The sequence below is a fragment of the Cavia porcellus genome, unplaced genomic scaffold, assembly GCF_034190915.1.
Source record: "Cavia porcellus strain 051 isolate PalLab524CR breed Dunkin Hartley unplaced genomic scaffold, mCavPor4.1 scaffold_6, whole genome shotgun sequence".
Lineage (NCBI taxonomy): Eukaryota > Metazoa > Chordata > Mammalia > Rodentia > Caviidae > Cavia > Cavia porcellus.
This window is the reverse complement of record NW_026947489.1, coordinates 60,236,209-60,254,255: the sequence shown is the minus strand read 5'-3', so window position 1 is coordinate 60,254,255 and position 18,047 is coordinate 60,236,209. Positions and strand designations below refer to the sequence as shown.

Below are 18,047 nucleotides of genomic sequence, written 5' to 3'. Positions count from 1 at the left end.
CAAAGTGCTGAGAGTTCCTACTGCACATCCCAGAGCAGCCACAGGCCCACTGACAAAGAGGGAGGGGAAACACACCTTCAAGCTGGCTATGGCCTGCTCCCCACATGGCCAGCTGTGTAGACTGTCCCTGGGCATGCTGTCAGCTACTTTCAGGATTTAGCTGCCTTCCAAAAAGGGGAATGAGGGGGTGGTGCTAGTGGCAGAAAAATCTGACAGCAAAAATCCTACCTTGTTAAACTACAGAATCTCAAAAGAACAGAACTGGATGTTTTAACTTTAAAAGTCAGACTGTGCTTGAACCCCACCTCCTCCTGCCCAGCAGGGCTTATAAACCTTTCTCACACGGGCCACTCAGTCATCAGTCATGCCAGTAACAGATAGGACCTTGGTAAACCAGCTCAGAAGAGGCCCACATACCCAATGACCCTCCCCGCTACTTGGCTGTGGTTTGTCCCCACCAAAGCCCATGCTGAAACTGAGTTGCAAATGCAGCAGTCCTGAGAGACAAAAAGTCTACGAGAGGTGTCTGGGTCACAAGAGATCCACTTTCATGAAAGGGATGGATGGAGCTCCCAGGACAATGGGCTGGCTATCAAGAGAGCAGGCTGCTGACAGCATCTCACTCTTGTGCAGAAGGAATTTCTAAGCACAACTATAACTGCACAAGAAATAAGAGCAAAAATCAATAAATGTGATTACATCAAATTAAAAAGCTTCTGCACAGCAAAGGAATCAATTAACAGAGTGAAGACACAACTGACACAATGAGAAAGCTTTGCCAGCTAGTCCTCAAACAGAAGACAAATATCTAGGATACATAAAGAACTAAAAAAAAAAAATTAGACCACCTAAAATACAAGACCCAATTAAGAAATGGGTAAGTGCAATGAATAGATACTTCTCAATGGAAGAAGTATAAAGATGGCCCATAAATATATGAAAAAATGTTCTTCATCTCTGGCCATTAGAGAAATTCAAATTAAAACAACACTAAGATTCTATCTGATACGAGAAGGAATGGCTATCAACAAGAAATCAAAAAATAACAAATGCAGCATAGCTGTGGTGACAAAAGAACACTCCTAACATTGCTGGTAGGAATGTAAACAAATATAGCCATTATGGAAATCAGTATGATTTATCAAAAATTAAAATTAGAAAATTCATATGACTCAGCAATCCCCATTTCTAATCTTCCCCAAAGAGCTAGACATACTACTACAGCAATATATGCAGATTCATGTTTATAGCAGCACAATTCATACAACTAAATCCTGGAAGCAGCCAGATGATTTGGACCGAGAAATGTAATGTCTATATACAATGGAACAGTACTATTTAGCTACAAAGGACAGATTTATGACATCTGTAGGAAAATGGATGCACCTGGAAAATATAATGTTGACGAAATAAACCACACACAAGCTTAAACACAGTACAGTATCTCTCACATGACTGAGACCAAGTGCAAACAAAGAGCACAACAAAGGACTGATAGAAGGAAACAAGGAGACAGAGCTCTTGTAAAAGGTAAGGGGTCCAGGAGATGGAGGGGGAGGGGAGGGGAAGTAAGTAAAGATGTGCCATGTATGGGAAGTGAATAACCTCAATGACTGTAAACATTATATGTCACAAGCATGATAATCATGAGAATGAAAACGGGGAAAGGGGGTTTTAGAGGAGGAAGGGAGGTAAGAGGGGAGAATTAAAATAAAAGAAGCTGTATTACATACATGTACACATTTCCCAAGGAGGCTGTAAACTTCACACACTGCAAACATGTATGTGTGTGAGAGAACAAGTGAGAAAGCAAGAGTGAGAGCGCACAAGAGCGCGAGCATAGACAAAGCCGGAAAGGTAATGAGGACACAGACTAAAGTAATGTGGCCACAAGCAAAGGAAAGTTGGCAGCCACCAGATCCAGGGAGAAGGAAGGTACAGATTTTCCCTCAGAGCCTCTGGAGTCAGCATGGCCTGGCAACACCTTGATTTCAGCCCAGGGGTATTGATTTCAGATTTATGGGCTCCAGAACAGAGACAGACTTGTCTTTTCCAAATGCTATCAAGTTTTTGATAATTCATTACACCAGCCACAAAAAAGCAGTGCATATATCTAGGTAACTTTCTGAAGCTATTATTATTTTATTAAAGTCAAATATTAATCTGAAATTAGAGCTAAATATTTAAGTGGTTAACTCAGTAGTAAATCATATTCTAGAAAAATAATGAGGTATCATTACAACTCTCTAAAAATCAAACACATTTGTATGATGTGGTAAGCACAAAGGATTTTTGGCATTATAAACAGAATTACACTTTAAAAAATCCTTCCCAAACATACAGAGAAACAAATGAAAACAATCTTAATAAACTATTAGCACACCTAATCCAGCAACTCAGAAAAGGCTTACACACCATGACCAAGATTCACCCCCAAAATGAAGGCTGGCTTAACACCTCAAGCTCACTAATATATCACAATATATGAATGAAGGGCCTGTGACTTCTGCTACTGTCCCACTGGGGCTATGGATGACTAACTCAGATGAGTGCCCCAAGATTCTGTGACACCATGACTCATATTGTAACTGCCTAAACAGGTTGTTCTTACTGGAGTTATCACCTGCCCGCAGAAGAACACAGTCACTGGCTATTATTTATATGTGGCTCTATCTTTAAATTTAAAAACCATTTAGCACGAAAACTTTCAAGCACATGTAAAGCTACAGAGAATGAACTGTACAGCTTTTTAAGAAACAGACTTAGAAAAATTTGGCACTTGGAATAGGGCCTTGTGCCTAGGGTGAGACACCATGCACCATGGACAAGAGCACAATGAGGCCTCTCCACAGGTACCAGCCAACTATGCAAATCCCAGGCTTGTCGGGGGTCTTGCTTTGACAGGCCACAACTGTTGAGCAGCCCTTGCTGGGCCCTCGAATTGGCTACATTCAAGGCAAGGCCATCCCTTCTACTGCTACAAATACATTAAATCTTCATAACAGAGGCTTCCTGGGTTCTCTTGGGATCTCAATAACCAGAGAAGGGTGGTATCATTCAGCATATTTCACTTGTCACTGCCTGTGCAATGACAGAAAATTTTCCTTCAGCCCTCCCTGGGAGTTAAGTAGTGGCATCCTCACCTTGCGCATGGAACAAGCTGAGGCCTTTGGTCACACACAAGTGTCAGATAACGTCCTTGGTTCTAAGGACACCACCTCTTGGGAGGATCTGACACTAATGTGCTTTGTAACTATTTTCAGCAAGAAATGAAACAAAAGGGATGAGGTATCATTCAATTAAATCGTTCCAGATAAGCTACTAGAATGCTGCAATTTTTCTCAAGATTAGAAGTAAGCACTCACAGACTGAATTATAAATAATTTCACTTTGCAAGAAAAATTGAAAAAAATTCCAATTAAGAGAATAAATCTTCTTTCAGTTTTGCACAATAAAAAGCTAATTCTAGGGGGAAATTTTTAATTCCTGGGTTAGTATTAGGAAAAAGTCAACCTAGTCCATTACTAGGTTGCAATCAGGAATATACTTACATACCCGTTACCCATAGAAAGACAGAGACAAAACTTAAACAAAAACTAAGTTAAGGCGAATCTATCCATTATTGACAAGTCTCTTATAACTTGATCAGTGGTGGTAAACCTCCAGCATGAGCGTCACAGTGGGCTGTAGGCATCACTGGAATCTAAAAAGATTGCCATCACTGAGTAGACGAACAGTTACAGCACTGAAAGCCTAGTTGTGCAAAATACTTAAGCATATTTCAAAATGCAACTGAATCTTTGTGAGCAGATGGCTCATAGTGCTGTGGTCATAGAAAATGAGTCTCCTTGGAGACTGAGTTTCTCTAGGGCAGCACAGTACACTTTTTAATTCTTTACACAGTAAGTAGTGTTGGGTACCAGTTTGTCTCCCACTTTCTCCAAAACAAATGAGGGGAAGAGAAGTTGGGCCTGCCTGGGCCCAAACTGGGCCTATTTTAGCCCAAATGTTTTTAGGTGATCTCCACCCAGAGGTGAGTGTGTGTGTGTGTGTGTGTGTGTTTTAATAGCTGAACAGTACTATTTGAATTAAGTAAGCTTATAATGCTTTCTATTGGCTTAATCATGACCAAAATGAGGTTTGTAGCCACCAACATTAGCAGGACAAATTTATTTATAACAAATGCTTTAAATGTATTGATAAAAAATGCCTATTGATACTGTCAGGCCTTCTTGCAATTTGACAGATCAAATCTTATTTTCATTCTTAAACCCCATGAAGAAGTGATATCACTGACTTGCATCCACGAGCAAGCAAATTGATTAATCCCTCTCCATAGAAATCTCAACCCTTGATTATACCTATCAGACGCTAAGCAGCATTATTCTGGAGTGACAACACTTGACAAATTCCCCAACCATTTTCCTCAGCCTTTGTGGCCCTGCTAGCTTGTATTAACCCTGATGAAAAATTAATTTTCCTTATCTTCTCCTAAACCCCAAAATCCAAATCCACCAAACTGGCAACTCTCTCTGTAAAGGTATTATGAAAACCTCTAAAAGATTAATTGCATGTCTTCAGGTGACATTAAATTAATTTCTGTACTCATGACAGACATTTGATACTCCGCACTGAGAAGACAGATAACATTGTCAGGACACACAGAAGGACAGTGGTGTGGTGTCTCAGGGCAGCCTCTTATGAATTCTCCTTCCGATAAGGGTACACTTCACTGTCACCTGCAGTGCTGCTGATCGCCTGGCAAGGCCGCACCGCACAGGTTTCTATTAACTCTAACAATGCAGGTCCTATCCCTGTGATCTCTGTGCAGCTCATACAGCATCTGCACGACAAATGATATGCAAGCTATGTGAGGTTTCCAAATATAAATAAATACATCTAAGATTCCTCTATTTTCTCTCTGAAGACAACTGGATCAAAGCAGAGACAGTAAAGAAACTAACATTCCTTTCCTGGTTCCTGGGTCAATTCCCTAATAAATTGCTGCACTGTAATATGGAAGAGAAGGTAGAGAGGCAACATTTCAAATCTGCAGTGTTTATTCTCTGCAAAACATTATCCTTACTTAATAGCAAGCACACCAAACATGAACTGAAATCTTAAATACTACCTCTATCTACTTCTGGTAATGGGCCTACACCGGCTGAATACAAATCAAATCTGTAAGGTTAAAAAGACCATGGAGCTGGACCTTGTAACTGCTGGGCTTCATGAGAGAAAAGGATCCTCTCAGCACACGTATTCAACTGTACAGCACAGAAAGATCAGGGCACAGTTACATGCTAATTCTAACAACCTGCCTTTCCAAGGTTAGTTAGGTAAATTTAAAGAAAATATGTATTTTTGTACCTAGAATCAAACTCATGACCTCACACTTGCCAGGCAGGCACTTAAGCCACTGAGCTAATCCCTGGCCTATTTAGACAAAATACGTAGAAAGTAAAATCAGTTGGCCTTTGGAAGGACAAACTGAAGCCATGAGTTTCTGAGGGGCTCTCATACCCCAGAATTCTCCAATTTGGAAAATAAAACTTGAACTCTAAAAAAGCAGGATTCCTAGCAGCAAGAGGGCTAGGGCCTCTGCATGCTGCAAGTTTTCAGGCACTCTAGTCCCTCACCCAGACATGAATTTGCTGGGGCCTGACCACCAGCCAACTCAGCAACTCCCTATCTCAGAGCCTGCTGCCAAGGTAGGACCTGTGCTCCCCTGTGTGGGAGGACTGTCTCTGGCCTCCAACTGCCCCAGCACACATCTCTCCGGAACTCCTTTCACATCTTCCCTCTGATCCTGAAGGTGCAGAGCAGGAACACACTACACAGGATTTCTAGTAGCCCTAACAGCAGTCTCGGGCTCTGTAGCCTTGTCTATCTATGCCCAGGCACCGCCAGACTGTAAGCCAAGTTAATTCTGAAAGCCAAGTGTGGGCTCCCCTGAGTAACACTCTCAAGGGTTCCACAACTAACCAGCACAGCACGGTAGTTCTGTCTACCAAAAGGTACCCAACAGGCCGTATGTAACACAATCAAATCACTAAGGAATCTGGAGATGGGACAATAAATTTTTTCATGAAAAATTAGGATAGATGTCATTTTCTGATTTCTTTTCCAAGTTTACTCACCTTTTGGTATCATCTAAATGTTCACAGAAATAACTGCTAGTTACTCTTATCCTCAAAAGTCCTCGGGGAAATGCTAAACCTGCTACTTCTGCTGATTTAACAGAAGAAACTATGAGTCATGTCACTGTCTATAGCTCATATTTAAGTTTCTTAAATATTTATTACACTCCTGAAACTGCTCCAAATTCTGCCACATACTGCACCATGATGAACTATGCCACCATGGGCCCAAAGAGACTAGGCCTAGTAACCAGCGACCTAAATCTCTGCAACCATGAACCAGAAGAAGTTTTTCCTTCCTTCTGAGTTTCTTATTTTAGATATTCTGTCACAGTAGTAGTAGGATAAGATAGCGCCCCAGATGCTCACATTCCATTGAGGAACTGGAGCCCCCAGAGACAGGCAGAGAAAGGACCAAGATGCATCATAACACCCTTCTGCACAGGAAGCAAGCAGGCATTCAAAGAATGGTGGACACTTACCAGAAGATACAGAAGCCAGCGAGATAAGCTGTCACTGGCCAGTACTGAAATAAGTAATGACAGGTGATCCATCACTATCATTACACTGAATATTACACCAGTAAGTAAATGAACACATGAAACGGGGCGAAGAGAGCCACTACCTGGGAGGAGGGCAGCAAACAGAGGCAGAGGGAGTACTGCCATGTGTGAACATCAGGCAGTTAACAGCAAACACTTGGTAACAGGCCCACAGAGTTCCCCCATAAACTACTAAGATTAATTTGGGGTTTGGGGGGAGGTTACACCAGGAATCAAACTGAGGACCTTGAGCTTGCTAGGCAGGCACTGCGCCACTGAGGTAAATCCCCAGCCCCTACTATCATAATTACAAAAATTAAAGGTGTAACCACAGTAGAGAGACTCAGCCAACAGCACCTTACCAAGTGACTGGAGACAATCTTGCTAACACTGCGCAGACCTCCTTACTGCAGCCAGTCAAAAATGCCCAATGTGAAACCCATAAGGAGGACGCATAAGACAAACTCAAATTAAAGGACATTCCACAAAATAATGGCCCCTGCTCTTTAAAAACGTCAAGGGCAAGAAACAAAGAATGGTCACGCAACTGCCACAGATTAAGGAAGACCACAAAGATAGCACATGAGCCTACACTGCCCTGAATTGGCTAATGATGTTGTATCAACAAGAAACTTTCCAGCTTTTCATAATATGCAACTGTGATTTTGCAAGACAGTTGTCTCTGGGCTGAGATAATATACTGTGCCTCGAACCACTTGCAAACAGTCGAGAAAAAAAGTTTAGTGTAAGTGAAAAGACAAAATGAGACAAGGACAAGTCAGCACAGCCTGATGGAAACAGCTGCCAAATGCAGTGACGGGTGCCCTAGGCGTTCCTGTACGATCCCTGCAACTTCTCTCACAGTGAAGTCACAAGAACTCACCCTGTAGCCCACAAGAGCCCAGTGTACACCTACCATCTCTCCTCCACATCTGGGCACAACTTCTGAGAGGGCAGGAGGGGAAGAACACCACAGATCTAGTCTAGGCTCTCCACAGCAAGCTCACACATAGACTGGGGCCTTTGGCATGCAGCATTTTGACAGCTTTTTAAAAATAAAATACAAGAGAATCACAACTGGACAGCTGGCTTTCCTGGTGGGGTGTTCTTCCTGTCTCCCCTTTCTCTGTGTGGCCCACAGAACAAAGGACTATTTACTGAATTTGCAGCCAAATTCCTAAAATTTTCATTACCTTGATCAGAGTAAAGCATAAAGAACACTATATAACAGGCGCTATGAATAAGCAAGCCTTTGTTTCTTCCTTGAAAATAAAGGCAAAGAGCACCATGATAGTTACTGAGCTACTACCATGTACTGCAGCACCACGCCACTCACTCCACATAGAGTGTAGCCCTCACACTCTTCAACAGTCCAACAAAGCGCACTGAGCCTCATTTTACGGGGGAGTTAGCTGGGGCAATAATCAAGGTGACAAAGACACAAACAGAAAAACCGAGACACAAAAACTACAAAGGGTAGGGAAACCAGAGAAGCTCAAGGTCTACAACTGCTATTAAGGACTTTCCTCATGCACATGCTTACTCAAACTGCTTTTTCTATGTTTTATCATCACCAAGAATGGCCAAAGATGACTATAGTTAAGTTTATACTAAGAAAATATTTTACATCTTTTATATTTGTTCTGTTAATAATGGAATAGTTTTATTTTTTGGATTAAGTATTGATTATCACCAAAATTATGATTTAACAAGGTTTTCTTGGTTTCCTAAAATTAAGCACTTAAAAACAGTTTTTTGAGACCTGCTATAGGAGAATTAGTTCATTAATACTACTATTTAAATAGGATTTTACAAGTAATATTCAAGAAGTCATGTGAAATTTTAGAATATTTGCTGACATCCAATACTATAAGCAACACTAATTTCAATTTCAATAATCTCAACTATCAAATCCAGGCAATAGGAAGAAAAAAGAACAACTGATTAGCTTCATAGGAAAAGTCTTTCAATTTCCAAGTCCTCCAATGTTTCCCCTCAAAGCTTTAAACAGAAAGTCTGACCTCCTTTGGCACACAAGAATCTGTCAGAGATACGTTTCCAGCATGTGGCAAAAATAGCACTGCCCTCTGTCACATGCATCTTCAGCCTCTCTGCTTGGCAGGGGCCAAGGGTGAAGAAGCAGTTTCCCACCAGCCCTATGGCCACAGCAGGGCTGCTCACCATCACACATGCCCTCCTCTGCGCCCTGCTCCAGTCAGTCACTACCAAACAACAAGGGTTAGCAAGAAAACAATGCCTACTCACCACTCCTGCTTCAGAAGCCCCCATTAGCAATCTTCTGAGTCCACCACTGTTATCTATTTACTGGAAACAGCAGAACACAATCCTTACGTGGAGAAACAGCTAACAACAGAAAAGCTGCAGCTGCAATGGCTAACTCTTCTAAAGATGGGCAAAGGGCTTGGGACACAGAACCTAACCAGAGGTGTGTGCCTCGCCCTGTCACTTAGCTGTATGGCCCTGGGCTAGCAACATGGCTCTCTGAAACTTGTCTCCTAGGATGCTGCGAGTGCGTGCTGAGCAGTGGACCAAAGGCAGCCACTGCTACTACCAGCATGAGATCACAGGTTTCTTACCTGGGGCCCAGAGCATTCTACAAAGCAAATACATTTATCAAGTGATTTCTATCCACCAAAAACTTTCATTTATGGCTCCTCCCAGCAATCTTACTAACCCCATTAACAGGCCAGAAATTGAGGTCCAGAGAAATAAAACCATTATTCAAAGTCTCAAAGGCAGAGACCATCCAAACATGGGTCCTCTGCACCCAAAGCCCAGTTGTTTCCCCCAATCCCATGGGTCAGCTCAGGTCCTAGAGAGGAGCACTTCAAGCTCTGCACACTACAGCAGGAAATTGCAGAATAACCTACCCCAAGTCTGATGCCAAGAAGTCCTTGAAAAAAAACAGACTCTCCAAGCTCCAAACAATATAACTACACAGTCCACAGAACTGTATAATGCCAAGCAATCATTCTCATTAAATTACTTTTCAAAATGATGGATGAAAAAGATGTGGTATTTTTTATGCAACGGAATATTACTCAGTTATGAAAAAGGATGATCTTGAGGCTTTTACAGGTAAATGGAAGCTACTTGAGACTATCCTCGTAAGTAAAGTAAATAAGAATCATATTTGGAAATATCACATTGTGTCTCTTGTGTAAAAAGTAATAAAAACTGTAGGAGTAGTAAGATCCAAAATGTCTAATTGCTACTGTAAAAAAGGGAAAATGCTCTGAATAACTGATAAATGCTCTGATATAACTGCATATATGTTTAAGTGTGCAAGACAGATAACCATATTACTAAATTTTTATTGGATCATTGAATAGAACTGTTTGCACTCTCACTGTTTGAATGTCCACTTTTTATGCTTTAATTTTATAACTTGAATAATTATTCCTGATGACAATATGTAATTTATTAACTAGTGATTTCTCAGTGCTTATTTTTTGAAATTCTGTATTATTTCCATGCATTTTTCTGTTTTGCTTTTTTTCTCTTTAAATAAAAACAAACAAAAAAGAATGCCAAGGACTTTCTGCTTCTACAAACACACGACAATCCTGTGAGCAGTGTTTTACCTGTGGGTCAGTTATTGAGTGGTACTCCTCAAAGAGTTTTATATCCTGGCCAAATAATGACTACTAGAAGAAGATGATGAATGCAAATAAAAACTGTGCAACATTAGAGTTATCTATTTAAATTTAGATTAGAAAGAAGTAAAGGAAATAGTTTTATTTACTTTTTTTGAGACAGGATCCTGCTACATAGTTTAGACTGGCTTTGAACCAAACAGCCCATGCTGGCCTTGACCTTGGCAATCCCTCCACCTCAGCCTCCCAAACACTGGTCTGTGACAGGCAAGCACTATACCTGGCTTTTCTTTTTTTTAACCTAATCTGACTCTAGGGTAACCCTCTAAAAAACCTTATAAATAAGACACACATTATAAATCTTTTTACTGATAGAATACGAAAGAGTCAACACAGGGAATATAAACTGTCAATAAAAGGCTTTTATTAGCTAACTATACAACTAAAATATGTACCTAACAGGCTATCTGGGTACCACGTACAAATCAATCTTCCCCATATGTAAACTTCAGTCAGCTCCTAGCCGCAGAGTGTGACCCAGCCTTGAGCTCATAACACTAAGACTCTCACAGGTGGAGCAGTACATCAGTACCAATGCTGACAGAGGCACAGCACCACCCAGATCCTGAAGCTACAGGAGCACTCAAGGGCAGAGATCAAGGTTAAATAAATATGAGTGTGCATGGCAAATGACCCAACTGTTTCTTTTTGCATTGCTCAAACAACTTGCACCTAGCCACAATTAGAAATATACTGTCTTAAAAAATAGTATCCACCCACCAAAAGATAAAAAGCAACAAGGCCATTATCCCATTCATCAGCTCAGATAGACACAAGTAAAAGACACGTCCTCTGATGAGTCAGAAGTTGCTCCCATGCTCCTGGACAGTCACCTGTTAGGGCCTCCCCTGAAAAGAGGTGTGTTGCTAACTTAGTATTTCAGAACTAAAAGGCAGATTCCAAAGTACTGCTTTGGAAAATAGCTTTTGTTTTTCCTGTTTATTGCAAAACTTGGAAGCATCATTTTGTGATGAGGTCTGTTATTTAGTCTAGAAATACAAATATATGTGGGTTAAAATACAAAAAGGACAGCAAAAGTTTAAAAAGAGAAAAGAAAACTTTTTGAAAGAAGAATGTTTCTCCATCTATGAGCTATTCTCCACCGGCCACCCATCTGAGGCAGGTGGGACCCACAGAACTCTCTGTGCCTGTGCTGTGGCAAGTTCGCGTGAAGTGTGATACGGTGAGGCCTGTTTCCAGTGCCAGCCCATCCTCCTCTGACACTCACAATCTAAATTAAAACCAGACACTGATGAACACGGTACACTTGAAAAGGAGGCCACAGAGGTGGCCACAGCACTCACAGTGACCAACGGGCACTGGGTTGGCACAGAGGAATACATTCTTGTAATATGAAAGTGATGTGACAGAACTTTCACCTGTTTATCAACATTTGGGGTCACAGTGCACTGGTGTGAGAAAAAACAGATTCAGATGAAATGAAAGTGTAAATGTTTACTGAATACATATGGAACTTGTGAGGATCTGTCTGCCTCAGCCTCCCAAGTGCTGGGGTTACAGGCATGCACCATCATGTCCAGCGATTTCCCTTTCTAACGCACATTTTGTGTTTTTTTTTTTTACAGTAACTGTCATTATCTGATTTACTCTAAAAGCCTGTGTTCAGTTTTCCTCATCTGTTCCCATTACTCCTTTCAGAAAAATGAGCAACATTATATGGCAAATAGAAAGGTGTCTAGACAGTGCTGCTCAGATGTGGACACATGTACATACTGCCCACAGGCACTTAGTGAATCTAACCCCATACACAACAAATTACTTCCTTTGTCTACAGAAAACTTTATTTTTACAACAAACTTAATGATTCTGGTTAAGTTTGTTACCACAAATTTATCATAATATGTTACTGCTAATTATTGACATAAAGCTGATAAGCTGAGCAATGTGCATCTGTGGAATGCCATACTGGTCTTCCAACAGACAACGGACACAGCACGGGGTGGGACAGTGCTCATGCGTGACGGTTCTCACACTGACACTGAGGTGTGGCCAACCAGGGCCCACAGGTCACTTACCGTCTTTTTTAAAACACTCTAACAATATCGTTCTTTTAAAGAGCTTTGCTAGTCACATTTGTTAATTGTACTATATATTTTATTACAACCCAAGACAATTCGTCTTCACCTAATGTGGCCTAGGCAAGCCAAAAGAGTAGAAACGCCTAACAGGAAACTTTTAATCTTCATGTGCAAATCAAGACCTTCAGAGAGAAAGATTCAAGAAGCAGACATAAAACCTGTCCACTTACCCCTGTTGACAATTTAATCACTCTGAGCTTGGAGCCCACATGAGGCCCATCGCCACCGCCTCCACTGTTGGCCCGATGCATGACTGTCCTCTTCACACCAGGTTTTATGTCCTGGGGCCTGCCCTGCAGGGATGGCACTCGGGCTGCTTGTGGGGTGGGTGGGGGCTCCTCCACATCTGCAGGTTTGATCTGCAGTAACTGGTGCGGTGTCTGACTCTGAGGTACTGTTCTGGCCTGTCTCAAATGTTTCAGTGGTTTTGTCTGCTGTCCTGGATACTGCACATTAGCACCAGATGGTACAAAGTTCGATGTTTTGGGCTGAACGTTTGGAAGAGTGACATCTTGGTTTTTTACAAGAAGTCTTGTCTTCACATTCTGCCTGCCCTGTGCACCTGGGAAAGGTAGTAGGGGGTTCCCGTTGGTAGGGGAAGGGGCAGCCACCTGCTCTTCCTGCTCCCCTGGGGCATGCGGGGCATAGAGGTGCTGCTGCTGCTGCTGCTGCTGTTGCTGCTGCTGCTGTGCAAGTCTTTCCAACAACTCTTTCTTCCGAGCACCAGCCTGCTGCTGTCTCCGAAGCTCCTTCTGCTTCAGGATCTCTTCCCTTAGGCGTTTCTGCTCTTCTATCTTTAAGCGATATAATCTTGTTTCTTCATCTTCATCAGGAAACTATAATGAAAAATACATGTGACTTACTTTGCTGTGCAAAGACAAGGTGACCATTCTACTTTAACAATCTGGGAAAGGCATTTCCCAAAAACCTTTCAATCTGCTATTTGAAAGAAAACGTTCAATTGCTGCTTAAACACTGAGTGTAACTCCTTCCTCTGGGGAAGGCCAAAAAAATTACACAGTTAAAAATAATTTGGAAAATCTTATCAGAATATTAAAAATGAAATAATATAAATTTCTACTCATTTACAAGTTTAAAACCAATTAAACCATTCATTTAAGATATCAAAATATGTTTCCAATAGGAATGGCACAGCAGCGTGGCCCGCTGTCACATGGGTTTTATCTGGCTCTTCCCTGACAAACCAACAAAAGGTGGGGTGTAAATGACCTGAAAGGCCCTGATTAGAACTATTGATTTTTCGTACAGAATTTTCAGCCTGATCTCAAACTCATTTGTCACAGAATAATTGGTTATAATGAACAGCACGAGTCAATCTCTCTGACCTTGAACTCGTATACCCTCCTCAGAATCAAAATGTTGCCAATTGCAGTATTGGAATATTAATGGTATATAAGAAATGCTTTGAATATTCCAGCTCCAAACTATTCTGACAGTGTATCAAAAAATTTTCTGAAAAAGTCCAGTAATTTGATAAAATACACCTGACAAGGAAAGCTTATAAAAAGTTAAGCATTTAAGAAATAATTTTCTTTAGAAGTCACTCATAGCCACAAATCCATTGCAGAAAATGCCACAGATTTCATTTTCTTAGAATGTGCCTATTTAATAGTCTTGCCTACCCTCAGCAAGCCCTAAGCGCTACAAAGGTGACATCAGACTACCACCAAGGGGTCAGCTGGCACCCAGGGGCTTCCACCCAGAGGCAATTCAGACCAGCCCAGTTTCCTAATTTTCAATTGAATACACTGAAAACAGAGAATCTGAAGGTGGCTAAAGGGATGCTACCCAGGTGTGCATACAGACCAAGAAGGACACTAAGGCGAAGCCAAATAAACAGTCTACAGCAGAGGCATGAGTCAGCCCTCCGAGGCCCTGGGACACACTAACTAACTGGACCCCATATCACCATCCCAACACACAGGAGTCACTACCATTCATTAGCATCTCCCCAAACAATCGAGAAAGTTAAAGTATGTTCAGGAATGTAGGCAGGAATACTTAAAAAAATTTTCATGAAAACTGATTCATCCTTTATTATAAAAACTAAAGGCACTATGAAATTTTTAGCAAAGAAAATTATAAACCATTGTAATTCAGTTTTAAAATCTACATTTTTTTTTCGTATTCTGATTATAAACCAGAAGTCACTCTTCTAACACGATCTTATTAAATGGTAACATAAAATTTTGATTTTACGTATTTACAATTTTTGATTTAGCAGCATTACATTACAGTCACTACAGTAACTGTTGAGAAGAAAATCTGATTTTAACAACTAATTAAAAGATAAAACCAGTATTAACTGGTTTTTATAAAATTAAGAAAGCATGACTTGCCTAAATCCACATCTAGGGAAAAGCTTCATGCCGTCATTATTATATTAAATATTAATCTGTTATGCTACTTCCTTATATTCTACTTAAATCTACTAGTATGGATAAAATTTCCACAGACTATCTCTGACCAAGTCCCAGGCATATACCCTGCCTTGTTTTATCCCCAATTAATAGATAAGGAAGTTAAAGCCTATGAGAAATGAGAACTCAAATGCAAATCGTGTCAAATATTGACCTGCATATATTATTAATACTTGCAACATTCTGCATCTCTTTTAAAATCTCTGCACCTCTTTTAAAATTAATTACTATTAATTACACTGAAAATAAACCAAGCCCTCTACAATCTTCAAGACCAAGAGTAAAAGTGGTTCTCTCTTCCACGAGTCCACAGTGTAAACTGAAAAAAGCATCACAGAAATCTAGCAGTGCATACTGGGGATCAGCAGACCACAGTCCACGTGCCAAATCTGGACCCCTCCCGGTTCTGGAAAGTACCCCTGAGATACAGGTGTGTCCATTTCTGTGTGAACTGCTAATAAATTGCCTTTGCACTAACATACAGAGTTCAGGAATTAGGACAACTTCAACTGCATGCCTGAATTATTTAAAGAATATTTGGGTCCTTTAAAAAAAATCTGCTCGAGGCTGGGGATTTAGCTCAGCGGCATAAGCGCCTGCCTTGCAAGCAGGCAGTCCTGAGTTCGGTCCCCAGTACCGATAAAAAGGAAAAAGACAAAAAAAAAAAAAAAAAAAAAATCTGCTCAAGCCTAATATGTTTATATTGATCCTATATATAAAATTTAACATGGCAAACCTGTGAGAATACAAGGCTATTCAGCTAAAAGAGTCAACAGGAAAAAAGAAAAACTGGGCAGATTTTGTGAGCAAGTCTTTGGATAAGTGAATTAATACCTGACTTGAAAGGTTTCCTATTTGAGATAAAATATTTTTAACAAAGAAAATGCCCTACCTCTGGTTCTGTTTTTGAGTCCTCCTTAGGCTGAGATGCAGGGCTGACTGGCTTGACTTTCACATCAGTCTTTCCCTGTGAGTTCCTAGAAGCCACCATAGCTCTTGCAGGCGGGGATGTGCTGACGACAGGCTTCACTTGAGCTGAAGGTGTGGAGGAGCAGCGATTGCTGCTCATTTCTATAACGTGCGATGGTGCTATGGGTAATTCACGCAAATTGCTATTCCTGGGGGCTGTGGGCTGCATCTGCTGCATGGGCCGCTTGGTTACGTTCTGAGATGCTACATTCTATCATAAGAAGGAAGACAATTTAATTACATTTGGGAAGCTGGCAGAAGGAACATAAAAACGCACATCATGAAATTTTTTTTAAAAAATCATTCTCATTACTGACTTTTCTTCTGGGCAGCTGATACTTCCGTACATAAAACACAACTTCACGGCCTAATTCTGAAGTCTCAAGGTAAAGCTACCCTGTTTGCCTACACATTATCTGGTTATAGAAATCTTACCACAGTTTCTGGTTGGAGCTTGAGGATAAGGACTAACATTTTTAACAGAACTCTCAAGAATCACAAAGTACTGTATCTGCCTTAAGAACTCAATGGGATTAACAGCACACTTAAATTTAGGGCAGAAAAGAAGAGGAATCAAGCATTAAAGTCATGATCCTTGACCACATAAATGTGTGTCAATTTCCCACAACCAAACATAACTTCTCTAAAGGCAGGGATCAGTCTTACCTGTTCATTGCTAAAATTTGAGGATTAGCTGGCAACATGAAATGTATTTCTCCTAAATACATTTATTTTTTATTTTGAAGTCAAAGAAAGAGATAATTTATGCATCAAAAATTAAGCCACTGACAAAGGCAGCACGACTATCACCTAAAACTACTTTCTAAAGTTACATGACTATTAATATTGATCACTACTGAAGCATCACATCACATGAAAATCAGACGAAGTAAATGTGCATACAATCTTCAGCACAAATGAGATAAGTCATTACTTTCTGTAGTCAAAGCAATTTTCTAAGTTTTTTTTTTAACATAAGACAACTTCAGAAAAATATGTATCTATTCAATCAAAATCAGAACTGGTAATTATCATTGTACAAAAGAAAAGAAAAGAAAGTGCTCTAAAGGTTATAACTGCATATATGTTTATGTGTATAAGATAGATAACCATATTACTGAGTGTTTTTTGGATCATTGAACAAAACTGTTTGCACTCTGAAAGTCCACTTTATATGCTTCAATAATGTAACTTGAACAACTATTTCTAAGATGAGAATATGTAATATATTAACTAGTGATTTCTGTTTTTTTTTTTAATTTTTGTATTACTTGTACCCTTTTTCTGTTTTTTTCCTTTTTCTCCTTAAATAAAAAAAAAAAAAATCAGAACTGAAAGACAATCTAACCAACTATGTCCCTTGAATTCTAGTGTCAAGTTAAAACAAGGGAAGACAGCCTGATACTCACATGTCGCAGGCCCTGGCGTGGGGGGCACTGCACCCGACTGCTGTTGGGTTGCGGCTGTGCTGTCTGCACATGCGGCCGGAACTGTGGCTGAGACAGAGGCATCAGAGGAGGGGGTGGCGCGGAGAGGTGGTGGTGGTGCTGGTGCTGGGGAGGGGGCTGGTGCTGGGGAGGGGGCTGATGCGGGGGAGGGGGCTGGTGTGGGGGCTGGAGTGGGGACTGGTGCGGGGGCTGATGCTGATGGTGCTGCGGCTGATGCTGATGGGGCTGCGGCTGCTGCTGCGGCTGGGGCTGCGGCTGATGAGGAGGGGGCAGAGGAGGGTGCAGGGGCCCCTGCCATCCAGGGAAGAGAAACAACAGTTTATAGGCACATTACTAGGCACATTCCAAATCAACTGTTGCTTTAAAAATCTCTATCCCCAAAAAAAACAATAGGTGGTATGAGGCTTCACTTTAAATTTGCTAATGAAGGTAATACTATCATCTCAAGTACAGAAATATGCCAGCAGCTGGCCCCTTGCATCATGTCTGCCCAAAGCCCTTCCTACCCAGAATTCCAACAATTTATCTTGAGGAAGAAATTCTGCCGGTGAACCAACACAGAACTTCAAGTACGATCCCTACAACCCTACACCAAAAGCAGCGCACACAAAGCAGCAACCTTGCACAGTATGCTTAGATTAAGTAGGAAAAGACAATCAGCTGATGTGAGAAGGTCACAATGATACAGTAACCAGGGAAAAAAGCACAGGGATGAGGACTCACTGGTTTTA

The 18,047-nt window shown here is 41.0% G+C and overlaps 1 protein-coding gene across 6 annotated transcripts in view; it reads right to left on the bottom strand.

Annotated features, from left to right (window-relative positions):
- Rbm33 (RNA binding motif protein 33) overlaps nt 1–18,047 on the bottom strand; it is a 106,610-nt gene that overhangs the window by 12,441 nt on the left and 76,122 nt on the right. For all 6 annotated transcript variants that reach the window (XM_003469779.4, XM_063250828.1, XM_063250829.1 and 3 more), the window contains 3 exons: nt 17,278–17,607; nt 15,792–16,079; nt 12,629–13,294 (listed from right to left, as the gene is read on the bottom strand). In XM_003469779.4, coding sequence (XP_003469827.3) covers nt 12,629–13,294; nt 15,792–16,079; nt 17,278–17,607 — 1,284 coding nt within the window. The remainder of the gene's footprint in view (nt 1–12,628; nt 13,295–15,791; nt 16,080–17,277; nt 17,608–18,047) is intronic.